At 45.4% G+C, this 16,389-nt stretch overlaps 2 protein-coding genes across 5 annotated transcripts in view; both read left to right on the top strand.

Annotated features, from left to right (window-relative positions):
* The first annotated feature begins 655 nt into the window (after positions 1 to 655).
* agfg2 (ArfGAP with FG repeats 2) lies at positions 656 to 8,269 on the top strand. 4 transcript variants are annotated; one of them, XM_062449665.1, is made up of 14 exons: positions 656 to 1,261; positions 2,153 to 2,246; positions 3,256 to 3,371; positions 3,552 to 3,696; positions 4,094 to 4,217; positions 4,412 to 4,516; positions 4,680 to 4,712; positions 5,719 to 5,925; positions 6,553 to 6,625; positions 6,747 to 6,790; positions 7,022 to 7,108; positions 7,276 to 7,395; positions 7,884 to 7,954; positions 8,158 to 8,269. In XM_062449665.1, the coding sequence occupies exons 1-14, from the start codon at positions 1,095 to 1,097 to the stop codon at positions 8,203 to 8,205; spliced, it is 1,434 nt and encodes a 477-aa protein (XP_062305649.1). In that variant the 5' UTR covers positions 656 to 1,094; the 3' UTR covers positions 8,206 to 8,269. The 4 variants fall into 4 exon arrangements, with proteins under 4 accessions (XP_062305649.1, XP_062305652.1, XP_062305650.1 ...); XM_062449666.1 differs by having other exon boundaries at positions 657 to 1,261; positions 7,028 to 7,108; XM_062449667.1 differs by having other exon boundaries at positions 658 to 1,261; positions 5,719 to 5,919; positions 7,028 to 7,108.
* A 1,659-nt stretch (positions 8,270 to 9,928) lies between these two features.
* The window catches only part of si:ch73-335l21.1 (insulin receptor substrate 1-B), a 30,897-nt gene continuing 24,436 nt past the window's right edge, over positions 9,929 to 16,389 (top strand). The window contains exon 1 of the mRNA XM_062449244.1: positions 9,929 to 10,666. Coding sequence (XP_062305228.1) covers positions 10,318 to 10,666 — 349 coding nt within the window. The 5' untranslated portion in view covers positions 9,929 to 10,317. The remainder of the gene's footprint in view (positions 10,667 to 16,389) is intronic.

Here is a 16,389-nt window from a genome sequence, read left to right as displayed (position 1 = left end):
CAAGATTTTGGAGGACATGGTTCGAAACGCCTAGATATGACAGGGCACATAGCACTCCCTTGTGACCAAAATTCGTCACTGCAGATCACGCACTAGAGTGCAAACGTAAATCTCTACAGAGAAACAAGTGTTTTGGTTCTTACGTTGGATTTATTTTGCGTAACAGATGTGTCATGTTTGACTTGACCAATGCCAGAGCGTATTGTTAGGGAATCGTCAAGCAACATAATTGTATGCTATATCGTTTTGTTTTTTACAGTTTTATACAACGTGCAACGGGTTATAGCCTATGATAGTGTAGCATCATATTATTAGATTAATGCAATACAGAGTTGAAAGACAGAAACAGGAAACAAACATTTTTCTTGAAGGACGTCATGCAAGGGGCGTAATGTAGTTTCCCATGACAGTGGTTACAATGTGTTGTGTTGCCGGGTGACAATAAAAATAAATGACAATCAAATGTAACAGTAAATTATAATAAGCAATATCAAGTCTCTTAATCAATCTAACCTTCTATGTTAGACTTGTTCACTTTTTCTAGGCAAACATTTTGGACTATATTTGTTGTGCTAAGTGTCTCTGTACTTTAGTTGACTGGCCTCTGGGTTCCAAATATCTGTCAACCTTCCAAAGCGCCGCGTCTTCTTGGAAGGACAGGCGCGAGCGCAATAATATGCCAACGGGGGTGTGCTTATGGTGAGCAGAGTGGAGCAGACGGATAGATATTCACTCAGACCGAGAGACAGATTTTGCCACTCCGAAGAGCAAAGACTACTAGCAATGAAAAAACAGGCTAAATAACGACCTAGTTCAACTTTGCAGATCATTTGTTGTCCTCTCTCCCACATTTTCTACGACAACAGCGGATGCATGTTGTAGTAGGCTATCATATCGATCTCAATTCGCGTGAGCGCAAGCCGCATAATCTTTTTCATAATGTGGGCGTGAGGGAGAGTAAACGTAGAACTAGGTAGGATAGCGGGGAGGGCTAGTGGTAAGCGGCTCACAGCCTTTACGAGCCGCAGGCTATAGTCTCCGCTAGACCGACCAAGAGGCGAAGAGGAGGCAAGTGGGCCGAGATACCAGTCAGAATGTCGAACCGAAAACACCGGGACAACCAAGAGATATGCGCCCGCAAGGTACGCGAACTCGCCCAAGCTGGAGTAAACAAACACTGCTTCGAGTGCAGCCAACCCGGGGTGACATACATCGATATCACAGTGGGTTGCTTCGTGTGCACGTCGTGCTCTGGAATGTTGTAAGTACATGAATACACATTGTGAGGGGGGGGGGGGGGGGGGGATCAATAGCTAAAATAGCCTGATAGTGTAGGCTGCCCTATTGGTTAGGCTACTATTGGGTGGAAAAGGTTATCATGATAGCCTAGCGTTATATTGTCATTATCATATGCTTATAAGCGTAACTGCAGATATTTACCATTCTAGATGCAACCATCTGTACATTTCAGTAGCCTAATTGTCAAAACGTTTTATATGGGCCATACTCAGGCAAGTGTAAAGCAGCAGGCAATGCGCAAAAAAATATTTTATGCATGGTGTCTTCCTTCCTTCCTTTCATACATGTGTACTTCCTATCGAGAGTTCATAATTAGACTACTTTGTCATTTACAGGCGTGCCCGTTAATCGCGCTTGAGTTACGTTTCATTTCGTCATGGTCCAAGGTTTGGCGTTTCCTAGGCTATCCCGTACCGTAGCCCCTCCGCATGCAGAGCATAGCCTAGTCCAAGAGATTATAGGCCTATGCCATGCTACACTGGTCATTTCATAATAGCTTTCAGACGCCTGGTTTCAGATAAGAAGATTTCCTCACAGCCTCGCGCATTCTTTCACACTGAATAGTTAAGCACCGAAGAAAGAAACATGCATCCTAGAACACCCATGTTGTAAACTGTAGCCTAATACGTAATTATTCCGCACTGCTTGTTTTCACTGCAACCGCCTATTTCACCTTCCTGAACACCTGTCACAATCACCATGTGCATCCCCCCCCCCCCCCCCCCCCTTCTATCTGCTTTATTTTTTGTGTGATTTATCAGCATTAGAAGCACAAGGAATCTGGAATGCTCTCACTTGCGTGCACGTGTTCCATTTCTTTTGATCTATTTCTCTCCCCATTTCTTCATCTCAGGCGAGGACTCAACCCTCCCCATAGAGTGAAGTCTATCTCCATGACAACCTTCTCCCAACAGGAAGTGGAGTTTCTGCAAAACCATGGCAACGAGGTGAGTGGCAGATGAGCTGCATCTATTACCGACGGGGTCAGGTGGGCACGAGGGCGGGACTTGGGGTTGCCCCAGTATATTATTTCTCCATACACCTAGATAAAAAACCTCACCTTGATCATTCGACAATCTAATGGTCAAGTATATTTGAAAATATTCTTCTCACAATGAATTGGAAGAATAAAGATGAATGATAGTATTACAGTGGTATTAATAGTCTTATCATAAATGATGTATGATCCTTAGTGGGCTGAGGCTAGGGAAGATATTTAGGTCGTATCTACAGTGTAGATTCATCAGTGTCTCCAGGTTATGGCAGGAGTATTATATCATACTCCTGCATACTGTTCCTACCCATCCAGATGGGCTCTTCTGCAGAAAAGGTCCTATCTTTTCAGGGTTAGTAACTGCTGTGTCCCTTGTCTCGACCAGTCAGACCAGTCGAGCTCCTCTGCAAGACTGAACCAGAGCAAACTCTATAGCACATCCAGCAACTAAGCTGCACAGTATTTGGGTATGTGTGCGAGAGTATGTGCTGCTCTGAAAGATTCTTGCAAGATCATGTTAAACAGCTGCAGTACTGCAGATACATTTGGTATTCAGTGATGTGTGCATGTGATGATTCACATGTGAATATCTGATCAGGAAATGTGAGTCAAACGTATAAACTAGTGTGAGGGGAGGAAGAGATGTGTGTTATTCAACACCTTCATCATGACTTGGAATGCATGCCGAACATGATGGTGGCGGTGAATGTTAGATATTCATTTCAATCACTTGTACGTATGGGTTGGTACATCCTTGTGTGTGTGTGTGTGTGTGTGTGTGTGTGTGTATGGGTTGGTACACCCTTGTGTGTGTGTGTGTGTGTGTGTGTGTGTATGGGTTGGTACACCCTTGTGTGTGTGTGTGTGTGTGTGTGTGTGTGTGTGTGTGTGTGTGTGTGTGTGTGTGTGTGTGTGTGTGTGTGTGTGTGTGTGTGTGTGTGTGTGTGTGTGTGTGTGTGTAGGTTGGCAGGAGGACTTGGCTGTGTGCGTTTGATCCAAAGACAGACGGGTGCTTTGACACAAGAGACACCCAGAAACTGAAAGAGTTCCTTCAAGACAAATATGAGAAGAAGAAATGGTAAATACTGAGAAAACACAGTACTAGATCTACACACAGATCATTATTTACAGTATTGTATACTTATTTAGTGCGCTAAAATGACTGTAAAACGTGGATGGTGAAAATGTTGATCACATTCCATTATATTCCATTATAATTCCAGATAATTTGAGTGTCTTTTTTAAATTCTTTTTTTAGGCATTTTTCCAAGAGTAAGAATCGTAGGGAAGTGGAGGGTCCCTGGGCCTCGGGGGTCCAGGTATTGTCTCCAGCCCAGGGACCCCTGCCTGCTCAGGCCCCCTCCCACTCCATGCCCCCCACAGCAAGACCCACACGGACACTGGTGAGAGACTGTAACTGGGGGAGAGAGAGGGCGAGAGAGAGAGATGCTTTTGGCCGAGAGACTATCTTAGGAAGAGGGGAAAGATCAAAAAGAGAGAGAGGGAGTGATCTCAGAGAGAGATAGAGAGAGGGAGATAGCTAAGGGTTAGAGAGACCAAAGACAGAGAGCGCTCAGAGAGTTAACCCAAGCGGTGGTGTACTAAAGACAAGAGGCAGGTGACCAGATAAAGAGCCCCAGGAAGTTCTGCCATCAAAGCTACATTGGTGTCAATTATAGATGGGAGCTCAGCGGAGGCCCACAGTGTGACTGGTTCTCCCTCTGTCGCCCATCCTACAACCCCCTCCCACACCCCCTCACCACACCACACCCCACCCCCCTCTCCTCTCCCTCTCCTCAGTCCCAGTCCCAGGTCTCCTCCTGGGACCGGGCGCCCCTCGCCGTGTCCCCTGCCGATATGAGGACCGATGTCTTCACCGCTCGGCCCTCGCGATCCCAGAGCTTCAGAGACCCCCCAATGAAAGGTGATGACTCCGCCCCAAGGATTGGGGGAGAGAGGGGGCTGTTGAACAGAGACGGGGGTGTCATGCCTGAAGCAATATTTGTATTTACTGTGTTCACAATTTTTGTCTATCTCGCTCTCTCTCACCGTTCGTCTCTTTCTCTTCTTCTCCCTTACTGAATCTCTTTATATCTCCATTGTCTCTCTCTCTCTCAGATCCTCTTCTTTGTGGAATAGAGAGACAGCGTCCAGGGTCTCTCTCCTCCGCCATGGGAGCCCAAAGTCACACCCCTTCATTTCCCGCCCTCCCCAGACCCTCAGGTACCTTTTTACTCCCCATCAGAGCCACGATCAATTGAACATCCTGTTGTCCTTGCTTGTCTCCACAACGACATGTTTTCTTCTTCCCTCCCCCCCTCCCCCATCCTCAACCCCAAACTTTATCTCTCTCTCTCTACCAATCCTTATCTCGTTTATCCTTCAGCCAGTAGCACTTTCAAAAACAGCTTCACTTTAGGTAAGCCACCAACCGAAATACTGATTTTGAATGAAAACTGGATGGCTGTTATGAAGTGCTTCATAACAAAACAATATTTGAAGGCTGTATTACATTATTTATAAATACGGAGATAAATGAGGAGCATCTTTCAGTAGAAATATGATAGACTACAGTGGTGGAATAGAATTTCATAGTTCTACTCTATCATAATAATAGTTTGCATTATTTTCAGGCCTTCCTATGCTGATGGCTAGCTAAACAGTGCTAAGCAAGCAGTTCTTCTTAGGGTTGATATTTCCTCTTCATCAGTTAGCTTCAAACTTCAAAGACCCAGATCTGAGGAGTGGCCAGGTCAAGGACAGAGAGAGAGAGGCCAACCGTACCCCCAGAGAATAAAGAACAAGTTTTGAAGTTGAATGCTATTTTTAAAGGAATATCCAGTAACCCAGCCAAAACAAGCCCTGTGATATTTCACTCTGTTGTTGAACATTACTGTGCTAGCCAGTAGTACTATGTAGGTCACTTAATCACAACCATTAACATTCCAGTGAAAAGTATTCTAGGAAGTATGCAGTGATGCTGCTCTGATTGTCCAGGACAAACCTTATCTAGGATATGTGTAACAGATCTACTTTAAGCTGTCTTGATCTTCTACACAGTCAATTCCTGTGAGAATCTGATGGCATGCAATGTGGCTAATGGGGGTGCAGTTGACCGTTTATTTTTAGGAGTATGTGTTCACAACATGATAAAAACGTCCTGCATACTGCTATCCCCTTTGTTATAACGTATTCTGAAAAAGACAAGCAGGAGCCAGGGGTCCAAATCCACAGACGTAGGTTCAGGAGCGAACTGTTGGAATATGTCTACCAGTGTTAGGAGAGCATGGAAACGTCCCCAACAATGATTAGGGGCAATGCAAGGAAAGTGTTCATGTTTGTCCCCACCAGTGTTCAAACCGAACCTAGACTCCCTTGTCCAGGTCACTCAAGGGTCTTAAGACGGCCTTTGTTTTGGTCAACAGCAAGTCGTACGGTGTCTGCCTCGGGTGGCTCGGCGCCCTTCAGGGCCTTCCCCAAGTCTCTGAGTGTGGACTTTGGGGGTCTCGGCCAGCAGCACGGTGCCCTCAGTGTGCCCCCCCAGGCCCCCAACTCAAACCCCCAGGACAGGTATGCGGCGCTGTCTCAGCTAGAGGGGGTCTTCTCTGACGCTTCTCCCGGCACTGGTAAAGGTAATGAAAAAGAGTGTACGTGTGTGTGCATGCGTCGGTGTCAGGGTGCCATGTTTGTGTAGTGGGGAGAGAGCGAGAAAGAGAGGGGGGGGGGGGGGAGCTAAGAGGGAGAAACGGGTATGTGCTCATTGATGTTGCATAACGTCCTTACTCTAAATGCCAAGGCTTTTAGCAAGTGAATTATCACCATTGTGTGGTCTGCTCTTGCCGTACCAGACAACTGTGTTGCCACAGAAAGACCTTGAAATAAAATATAATGCATTGTTGTGTTTCATATATTATATTAAGAAGTATTATACATGAAAAGTATTAAACATTGACACTCACAGCAAAGTGTGAAATACATGTAGGAAAAGATCACTTGCGCATGATTGAAACTGCTTCAGGGATTTCTTCATGCTTCGTTGCGTTATATCCTGCAGATTATCATCGAGGTATTGATTTGATTTCATAGACCTTGGCTTAGATTAATAGTATGCTTAACTATCAGATGAAGTATTTCCCCAAAGTGTTTAATGTGAACTCTAATGATGTGCACACCTTTAAGAAACATTGAAAACTTTGAACCCTATTTCTCAAAACAACACAGTTGCACTTGATCCCTGAACTTACGTTGTGATTTTCTAGCGCCACCCGGTGGATTGCCGCAGTACAGCACCCTGTTTGGAAACAGGCTGTCTTCTAGTTCAACCCCTGCCAGGTAATTTCAGTGCTGTGAATTTTTTTTTTTTGTCTCAGCCAATGTAAAATATTTAGTTGAAATGTCAATTTAATGAATTGTGCCATAAACAAAAGTTATTTTTTTTAATCCTCCACCTAAGCTCGCCAGGGGTAGAAACTGCCTCCAACTCCCAAACATTTGCAAGTAGGTACTTTCTTTATATCAATATTTTGAATGTTGACTGTCTGCTATTTTCACTTCCTTTCAATCATCAAAACATTCAACACATTCAAATAGTATGAATCAGTGACTAACACAATATGTTTTAGCACCGACAAAATGGTCAATGAGTCATTGCCCCTAGTCATGAATGTATCCTAACCGACTCACTTGTCTTTTTGTCCGCCCCTCTGTTTCCCTGCGTCCCTCTCTGAGTCTCAGATTTCCCCAACCCATTCAGCTCCGGCTCCTCTTCCCAGCCTGCTCTCTCCCCCAGTAACCCCTTCAACAACACCTCGGGAGGTGAGATGGGCTCAGTCTCAATACTCTGGAGAGGCCCCCCTCTCCCAGCTCGTCTCTTCGCATATTGAGATGCACCCCTTCGTTTGCTTCATTTGGATTGGTGGCTAAAATGAACTATTTGGTTATCCTGTGTGTAACACAACACCCTGCATCTTGTGATTCTATAGGTGACGCTGGGGTGTTCACCACCTCTCCCACCTCAGTGTTCCCCCCCTCGGCTACTTTTCCCTCTCCCGCATCCCAGAATGCATTTCCCCATGAGCAGACCAGCAACCAGGAAGCCAATGGTACAAAACATCTATCGAATTTACTATTTGTATTCAACTGCATTTCTCTTTTGCGATCCATACAAATTGTGTACCGCAGGCAATACACAAGTAACCCATGCCAGAACGTGAGCACAGATCTAGCCATTTTGCCTGCAGTTTATGAAGAGTATATCGAGTTGCCAAGAAGCGCATGGCAGTGCCGTTGGGTTCTGCAGCTGCCTCCATGGCATGTCAGCCGTATGTGTTTTGGCCAAGTATCAAATGAACGCAGTCTGACAGTCTCTAGAGCACCAGCTCCTAGTTCTAATAATTCACTTTCACAGCAACCCCCCAGACCTCCAGAGTACCAATTCACACAGGCAATACACATTCAGTTCTTCTTACAGTATGCTGCTAATTTTGCTGTTTGGACACAAACACAGAGTAGCAGTCCTCACAATGTTCAATTGGTGCTTGTGTCTGACATATCTCTCTTTGGGGCCGTGTGTGTGTTTTGGTACTTGCAGGTTTTGCCTCATTCCCTGCCCCCGAATCTCAGCCCAAAGTTCCTCGTCCAATGTCAGTGAACCCCTTCACGGTGAGTGCCCCCTCACTTCAGACCCCCAACAGCAACAAGATGCTCCTCTGCAGCACTTGAGGAAATGGTTTGGAACGGCATCAAGCGAATGGCTCAATGCAAGAGGAAGTGATGGTTATTCAAGAGTTCCCATTTTGCCAGAATGGTAGCCGGTGTGAAGTAACTCTGCCCCCCCCCCCTCTCTCTCTCTCTCCTTCTCTCAGGGGAATGTTTACCCCAGCAGAGGAACCTCACGAAATCCTTTCATCTGATACGGGTGCCCGTGGGCCTCTCAACCCACCCACCTCTGGGAACAGGGGGACGGGGGGGATGGGGGGGGGGACCGGGGCGGCGTGGAGATGAAGGGCGAACTTGAGGCTGCTGCCATTTCAATGCCTCTCCATTCTTTTCACTCTCAGTGAGAGGTCTAGTATTCATGCAGACCCCCTGTGTGTCCTGTGTTCACGTGTCCGCGTGTTTCTGTGTGTGTGCGTGCGCGTGTGGAGAGAATGCGCGTCGCATTAAATGTGCATACAGTGTCCGACTTGTGTGTGTCTGTATGAGATGGGAAGAAGGAGAGAGAGGATGCGTGCGCGTCCATCTGTGTTTTTTTTCGCGACGCATAAATCCAAGGTGTTTGTTTAATAATACTCAGAACCTACCTTCAGGGCTCTGTCCGGGTCATGGCCTCCGGATGTGTGTGTGTTTGTGTTCACCACCTCGACCAGAGAAACAGACATTCACACACATTGCTGCTTCCTGCTCCCATCTCCTGCTTCTGTGAAACAACCTGCCTATCAGTTACATTGTACTGTATGTCAGCTGTTTTTTTAAGTCTCAGATAATAAGGTACCCGAACCCGCCAAACACTACCGATCAGCCAGTTAGAAAAAGGAGATTTGCAGCTGAGTAGTCAGTTAACGAGCCATGAGAGGTTCTTAGTGACGGTTATGCCAGCCTTAATAACCTCCTAATGCATGTGAATAGGAGACCATAACAAGACAGGCTTCTACCAACATGTACTGTGGGTGTGTGAACATGTGGGACATATGTGTTTTGTTCTAATGTCGGGTTTCGGTTAGGAGAATAATTTGTGTTACAGTCTCAGGCTGCATGCGCTTGGAGGGCTACAGAAGATGCTATTGAATGTAAAAGCAATTTTAAAAATGTATATTTCATCTCTTCATGCAATGGACCAAATGTTTCTTGTTGTGTTGGGTGACATGGAGGTGCGATCCTTTTTTTTCCAGGAGCAAAAAAAAAAGATCCATTTAAGTCTTTGTAATGACAAGGATTCATGTTCATAAAATCAATTTGTTGCTTCTTTACAGTCTTCAGTCTATGAATTCATTAGAGGCGAAAGCTGTTTGCAAGCATCTGTGTGTATGCAGAAGCTGTCCAGTAGTGTTAGTGTAATGACGTTTATTAACCGGCAGATGACGCATGCAGTACAATAATTTTTGACCTTGTGCAGAAGGTTACATATCATATTGCATAATCCGTCACAAAGACAGACAAAAGTACATTTTGAGATATTTTCTTAATACGTGCCTCACAATAATAATAACAACAATAAGTCAGATATTATATGTATTTGTACACTGGAATGTGTTGAATGCATTTTTGACCTTGGGTTAAATATTGATCATATGAAAATGTATCAAAGCCTGTTGTTTCTCTCGTAAACCATTTAAATCCATCCCTCCTGCATGGGCATCTTAAAATAGTACAACTGTCAATTAAATCGGGACAGCCAAATTGCCAGTCCTTTATGAGTACTGGCAGGATGACATGTGAGGTTTCAAACTTCAAATAAACTTGTCAAAACAGAAAATCGACAGCAATCGCCATAACTTGCACAATATTGACTACAAGCGATGCGACTGGGTTCATAAGAACCAAACGGCAAATGAAATTCGATTCCCATTCCGCACTAGTTTCAAACGAGCCTCACTCTCACTCCTCCTCTCACTACGGGCTGGCTTGACTGACAGTTTACCACAGTAGCTCCACGCAAGGGGTGGGGGGCAGTGGAGGGAGAAGTCGGCACTGTGCAATACAGTAAATAAGATTAAAGTACTGAGCCTCGAAATAGTAGTAGCAGACTGTTTCGTGCAGACGTTGCCTCATGTGCTCAGGCTTGAAAACTCGTGGAGAGACCGTCTAAATTGGAGCTACACTCTACAGTCAGAGCGACAGCTAGCTAGCTACTATTTTCTTTCTGAAGATTGTGCTGGACATCTCTCCCTTGCATGCATGTGTCTAAGGGAGGGAGGGAAGCGTGATTGAGGATGATTTGAATTGCCCTGCTCCCTTGTTGAAATATTTTACAGTGTATAAGATAAGTTTACATTTTACCGGGCAAACAAGACAACTCTTGTGCCATGGAGAGCCAAGCAACCGAACCGCAGAATTACGAGGACGTTCGGAAGAGCGGCTACCTACGAAAACAGAAATCCATGCACCGGCGATACTTTGTGCTCCGGACGGCCTCAGAACGGGGCCCGGCCCGGCTCGAGTACTATGAGAGCGAGAAGAAATTCCGTGGAAAGGCACCCATTCCTAAAAAAGCCCTGGTACTTGAAACGTGCTTCAACATCAACAAACGGGCTGATTCGAAAAATAAGCACATGATAGTGCTGTACACGCGGGCGGAGAGCTTTGCCGTTGCTGCAGAGAACGACACTGATCAGGACGAATGGTACCAGGCCATGGTGGATTTGCAGTGCAAAAGTAAGTCAGCCAAACTAGCCTGCCTGCATGAGTACTCGAGCCCCATATGCTTAGGATCCGCGGTGCGGTGTCGTGTGAGTGAACGTGGCAGGAGTGCTGCACTAACTGCAAATTGCTGTGGATCAATTCAAGTACTCGTTTGTGTTGATTCTACTTTCCATTAACGTAATATTCTAGAGTTCCAGATTATGAAATACACCTATTTGTTTTACAATGACTTCACCTTTATGTCACCCTCGTTTGCATCACAAAGCGACACGCTGTTTTGCAAATATCGGGTTAATGTTGTATCACAACGACACTAAGCATTTGGGGCTTTCGGCACCAGCAATCCATTCTACAACTCACTATTGCTCGCACCATCTACAGCATTAGCAAGTTGCGTAGGAAATGCATGCAAACGAATGTTTTTAACGCAAAGCTCCGTTAAAGCACCGTTTAAATGCATGGCAAACAAAATATGTACAATCTTATCGAGTTGGAAGGTCCACATGAGCGGCAACACCCTGGTAACACGCCGTAGCCCCCTATCGTGCTCCTCTCACTTCTCAAGTGAAACAAATACATGCCAAATAGTTGGTGGTTTTGCACTGGGGCTTTAAAGAACCATCCTGTTCATTGGTGACAAATTGTGCCCCCCTCCCCCTTCATTCCATTAAATCAGGACATTGCCCAAACACATCCAAATGTCTGTCCTGTCTCTGTCCTGTTGACTTTGTATGTTCTCCTTTTTTTCTGCTGACAAATCATTATTAGGTTAGGCATTGATCACATACAGGGAAAGAACAATCAACGGTGCCAGAGAACAAGTTAAGACCTGGCTAAAGTCAAGAACAATTTCTGGGCACATGGAGAAATAGGCCTAATGGATTGGATAATATACTGCTCTACAATTGTCATCTCTTTGAGCATAGTCTGCTGGTTGTGGATGTTGCACAAACTATGAAACCCTATATTGTACATTTCAAAATATCAGATGTTGTGTAAAACGTTGTGCAAACATAACCAAAGGAGCAACCAATAGCTGTGGCCATACCCACTAATCTCCAGATTTCCCTGAGTGTTTCTAAACCAAGGGACAGCCTATGTGACCACATGACGCAATCTTGGCAAACCTAGTTACGGGTTCAAGGTACTCGCACCTGACCTGACAGACTTGTTACATAAACGTGCTGATTGTGGGCCGCATTTAAAACCAAGACAAAGCCGTCGTCATCCTTGAAGAGTTGATGTGTGTCAGTCCTCATCCACAGCTGCCAACAGTGGACGAGAGTCTGCAGCTGCACCGGGGGGGAGGGGGGGGGGGGTCAGATGGCTGAGCGGTTAGGGAATCGGGCTATTAATCAGAAGGTTGCCGGTTCGATTCCTGGCCGTGAAAATGACGCTGTGTCCTTGGGCAAGGCACTTCATCCTACTTGCCTCCGGGAATGTCCCTGTACTTACTGTAAGTCGCTCTGGATAAGAGTGTCTGCTAAATGTAAATGCACCGACATGGCATAGGCTGTTACTTACCCAAATTAGGAATATTCAATGCTGAACATTTCGGAAGCTTTCTATCTGTGATTTGAGGATAACTTCCACCCTTCTTAAGCCAGGCCCTGGAGGAAAGAAGATTTAAGATGACAAAGAACACTGTTTATATTTTAAACCAACAGATTAATTTGTAAAAGATGAAACAATATTTTCAAAGTTCAGATTTTGGGGGAGTACAGGGAGGGTAGGGAGAACCAGTTTTGGGCCGTAAACCAATCTCCAGAGCTGACTAAGTCAACAATGCTGTGTCTGCTGTTTGTCTGGTTAAACAGTTTTTACATCTGTCTTTGTTATGTTGTCTGATGTTAAACTGTCCATAGGTTTGTTTGAAGCACTATTGAATGACAGTATAATCTCCTGCTTTCTCCAGATCCCATCATCCTTTGATGCTGGTTCAGCGTTCGAGTGTGGTTCTCTTGACGATGGTCTGGAGTTACTTTTTCAACCAGTAGCATGCATTTTCTCACAGCCCATATTGTTGTGTTCCTCTGACATACAATTTGCATGTGTCTTGTGAAATTGTGCGCCTCATCTTGAAAAATCTGAAGTGTAGCCAAACATTTGATTTACAACAGTTCGGTGAAACATATATCTCTTCCTCCATGATAATATGTGACTGGCCTGGATATGGCTCCAGCTCACGAGAATTTGCCACTGAGCACATACACAGCGAGGCTGAGAACCCCCTTGAGAAGGTTTAGAGAGACGGAATAAATCCAAAACATTCGGTCACAAGATTATTGGTCACATTTTGAAATAATAAAGGCATAGGGCCTCTACTTATTATTATACATATATTCGATTGTAAGTTCATCCCTAATTTTATCCGGTGCTCACTTTTTTTTAATGGGGGCAATTGCACCGTGAACTTTTATGCCGGTGCATCGATGCGAATCAGTGATTCCTAGCATCCCTAACACACACACGCACACACAGATACACTTTTGCATATAACACTGGGAGTGTGTCCATCACAATGGATGTGAATACCCTCCCACACTCTGACAGCATAGGAACATATCTATGGGTGGAGCCTGGGTCTTCAGAGCTGCATCCAAGTTAGATGAAAGTTTATGGGGTAACATGAACCGTCGACTTAACTATAGTTAGACGAGGGGGTAAAGTATTCACAACCCTGCAAGCTGGCATGAACAAAACGGGAGCGTCAGGGGGAGAGATGCTGCATAGCAACACACACGCTGTCTCTTTCCTTTCAATTTGATATCTGTGTCAGTCGTATGGCTGTGTAAAGCAGCTAAAGGTTGTCGGTCCTGTGGCTGGGGGCAGAGTGCTGTGTTGCCTATGAAATGCTGTAGCTTGAACCAAGCCTACCTGCAGGAGCTAGTGTATGATTCTGAGTCGGCACGGCAGGAGGTAGTCATTAAGCTGTCTGTTTTAGATGGATAATATAGACAAACTTAACTGTGTGCCTGGAGCACCCCCCACACACACACACAGTCTTACACACAAGCGTCTAGATGTGCTTCTATATATATGTGTATATATAGGCCTACACAGAGAAAAAACGGACAGCAGTGCAGTAGATGTCAGCGTGCCCGTAGCCTAGTTTCAGTGTGGGCCGAGCGGCCGTGCTGCACTGCAGGCCTGCAGGCCTCACCTGAAACGGCCAGCGAACGTCCAATATCACGGCCGTCTCCCGCGGCCGCCTGTAATTACACAAATACAGACCAGCTGCCGCGCGCAGATATTGGGATCTTTGTTATTTATTCAGCTGTTCAGAGTTAAGCCGTCGGACCGGTGAGTACAGTATCAAGCCCTAGGGCAGCAGTTTACTGAACTATTAGTATTCACTGGAGTGAGTGGAGGCTAAGATGCAGTATTAGGAGTAAGGCCCATTATGGTTTGAGTCGCAAATAAGGTCTTCTTGCCTGTAACACCACTTCAAGGACTGTTGACCAGCAGTGCACAACGACACAGTGTGAATATAAGGTCTTGTAGTGAGGGGAAAACGAGACTGCGCTGCTGCTCACTGGGATGTGCAAACACACCCAGACGTAGTTTGTGGGTCTTTGAATGTGTCAAAGTCTGCTGGTTATATCCAAATTATAGGATCTCCATGTACTCCACTCTGAAGGGCCTTATCTAACACCAAACGAGGCTCATACCCTGTTAAAAGTAGCCTTCCCAGTTTAGTCCAAGTAAAACATCACCTTGGAGGACCCTCTCAGCTTGGCTCTGCTTGTAGTATTTATACCTCTCCAGTCAGCCCACGACCCAGTTACTCTTCCAAGCCAGTGTCAGTGTGATCTCATGTAGATTTCATTGGTGGCTGGGTCCAGCCAGTTAGCGAGGTGATTAAATGTTAACCCCCCCCCCCAAAGCGCTGCTCATCTCCCTAATTAGCCGGTAATTATTGTCTCAGGGTTAGGAACTGATGGAGCATGTGTGGGTGTGCTAGCTTCCCAAGCCACTAACTCAAGCTAGCCTAGCCCATAGCCCAGCTCGTAATTCTTAACTGGCTGGGCTATTTTAGCTGCTAAATCCGGGGTGAGCCGGATCAGGCAACCAGTTCCACCTTTAGCCCCGGCTGCACTATCATCTCATGTTTACTAGAAATAGTTTTTTTCCTCACATTAACACCCTGTAATTTCATTTAACCCTTGTGCTGCCTTCGGGTCACATGACCCAAAGGTTCATAACGAACCATCGTTGTGTTTACACAATTTTACCCAATACAAAAACATATACAAATAATTTTATTTTAACCTTCGCAATGTGGGGGCCTTGAGACAGCCCAACGGTTAAAAGAAAATGATTCACTTTGTTTTTGTATGCTGTAAAGTTGTCGCAATACGACGGTGGGTCACAATGACTGATGGGTCAGAACGACCCGAAGATAACACAAGGGTTAACATGTTGGTTTGGCCATTGTTCCTTTTTTATATATATATATATGAGGCAAGAAATGTAACAGCACAATACTGTTAACTACTTCTGAGAATAGGAAGCTACTGAATGAGATCAACCAAACTCTATGTAGGCCACCAGTGGCCCACCAGAGATCTGGTTGCTGTGTTTGCATCTTTGCCAGATAAGTAGTCTAAAATCTATATGGAGGAAATCAATACGTTTCCCATTGTGATCGACAGAGAGACAAGGCCAGAGGAACTATCTATTCAGTCGATGCACGTCCATATGCCACAAGGGCACAAGTGAGCAGAAGAGGCATTGTAAGCCATGATTTTGATCCCCATATGTTGATACACACCCTAATCGAAATGTATTTTCAAAATATAAAATCGTGGTATTGGTCTATATATAGGCTACATATATATAGTTTCATTTTGATAGTTAAAAAAAGCGCTGTATATCATGTCGTCCAATGGATTAGAGGAATCAAAATTGTATCGACCTTTGGAGGAAGCAAATATGCCCTATCTCTAATTTCGAGAGCAGCGGCGGCTGTTTGAGAACAGTTGAAACTTCCACATGCACAGTTTGTCCTTTCTCCCGACTTGGTCTGTGAGACGGGCATCGTTGGCAATGTTTACCTCAGGATTTGGCCAACTGTCAAGGTCCAAGATGGCTGGCAGTTTGACTGCGCTTGGCTGGGATGAGGTGCCTTTTGGGGGGGGGGGTAGAAACTGCGCTTTAGCTAATCTTCCGACTCACTTTCATGTGGCTCTTCAGGGACAACAAAGAGGAATACATCACTGATAATTGTGCACACGTCTGTTTGTGCATGTGTTCGTGCATGCCTGTGTGTGTGTGCCTTAATAACAAAAACCATATGTGTGAAATGAACCTCAGGGAGTTGGTTGGTGTGTGCGTGTTGTGTTTCTGTCCCCCGAGGTCAGGAAAGCAGGATCAGGAGAGGGTGGGCCAACAGGCGGAGATGGGGGAGTGCAGGAGTGGAAGAGACAGACTGGGACACGATGGCGCGAATTAGATATTTTTAAGGAAGGGGGCGGTGGGGGGGGTTGGTTTAACTTCTATTGACCATGGCTTACACACACACATGGACACACACAGCTGTCCCTTGTCTTTTCACGCTGGTAAATCTAGTGGGAGGAGAGGAAGATTTAGCAAAGAAAGGTTGAATATTGGGTGCTAGGATTTAGGGGTCCATCACTCCACTTCTTTGCCCAAATATTATAGAGCAGCATGGTGTCTTGGGGCAATGAGATCACAAACTTGAAACAGGATCTGGTGGGAAGGGGCCTTTTCAT

The sequence above is a fragment of the Osmerus eperlanus genome, chromosome 23 (assembly GCF_963692335.1).
Source record: "Osmerus eperlanus chromosome 23, fOsmEpe2.1, whole genome shotgun sequence".
In the NCBI taxonomy this organism is placed as follows: Eukaryota; Metazoa; Chordata; class Actinopteri; order Osmeriformes; family Osmeridae; genus Osmerus; species Osmerus eperlanus.
This window is presented reverse-complemented; position numbering and strand designations above follow the sequence as displayed.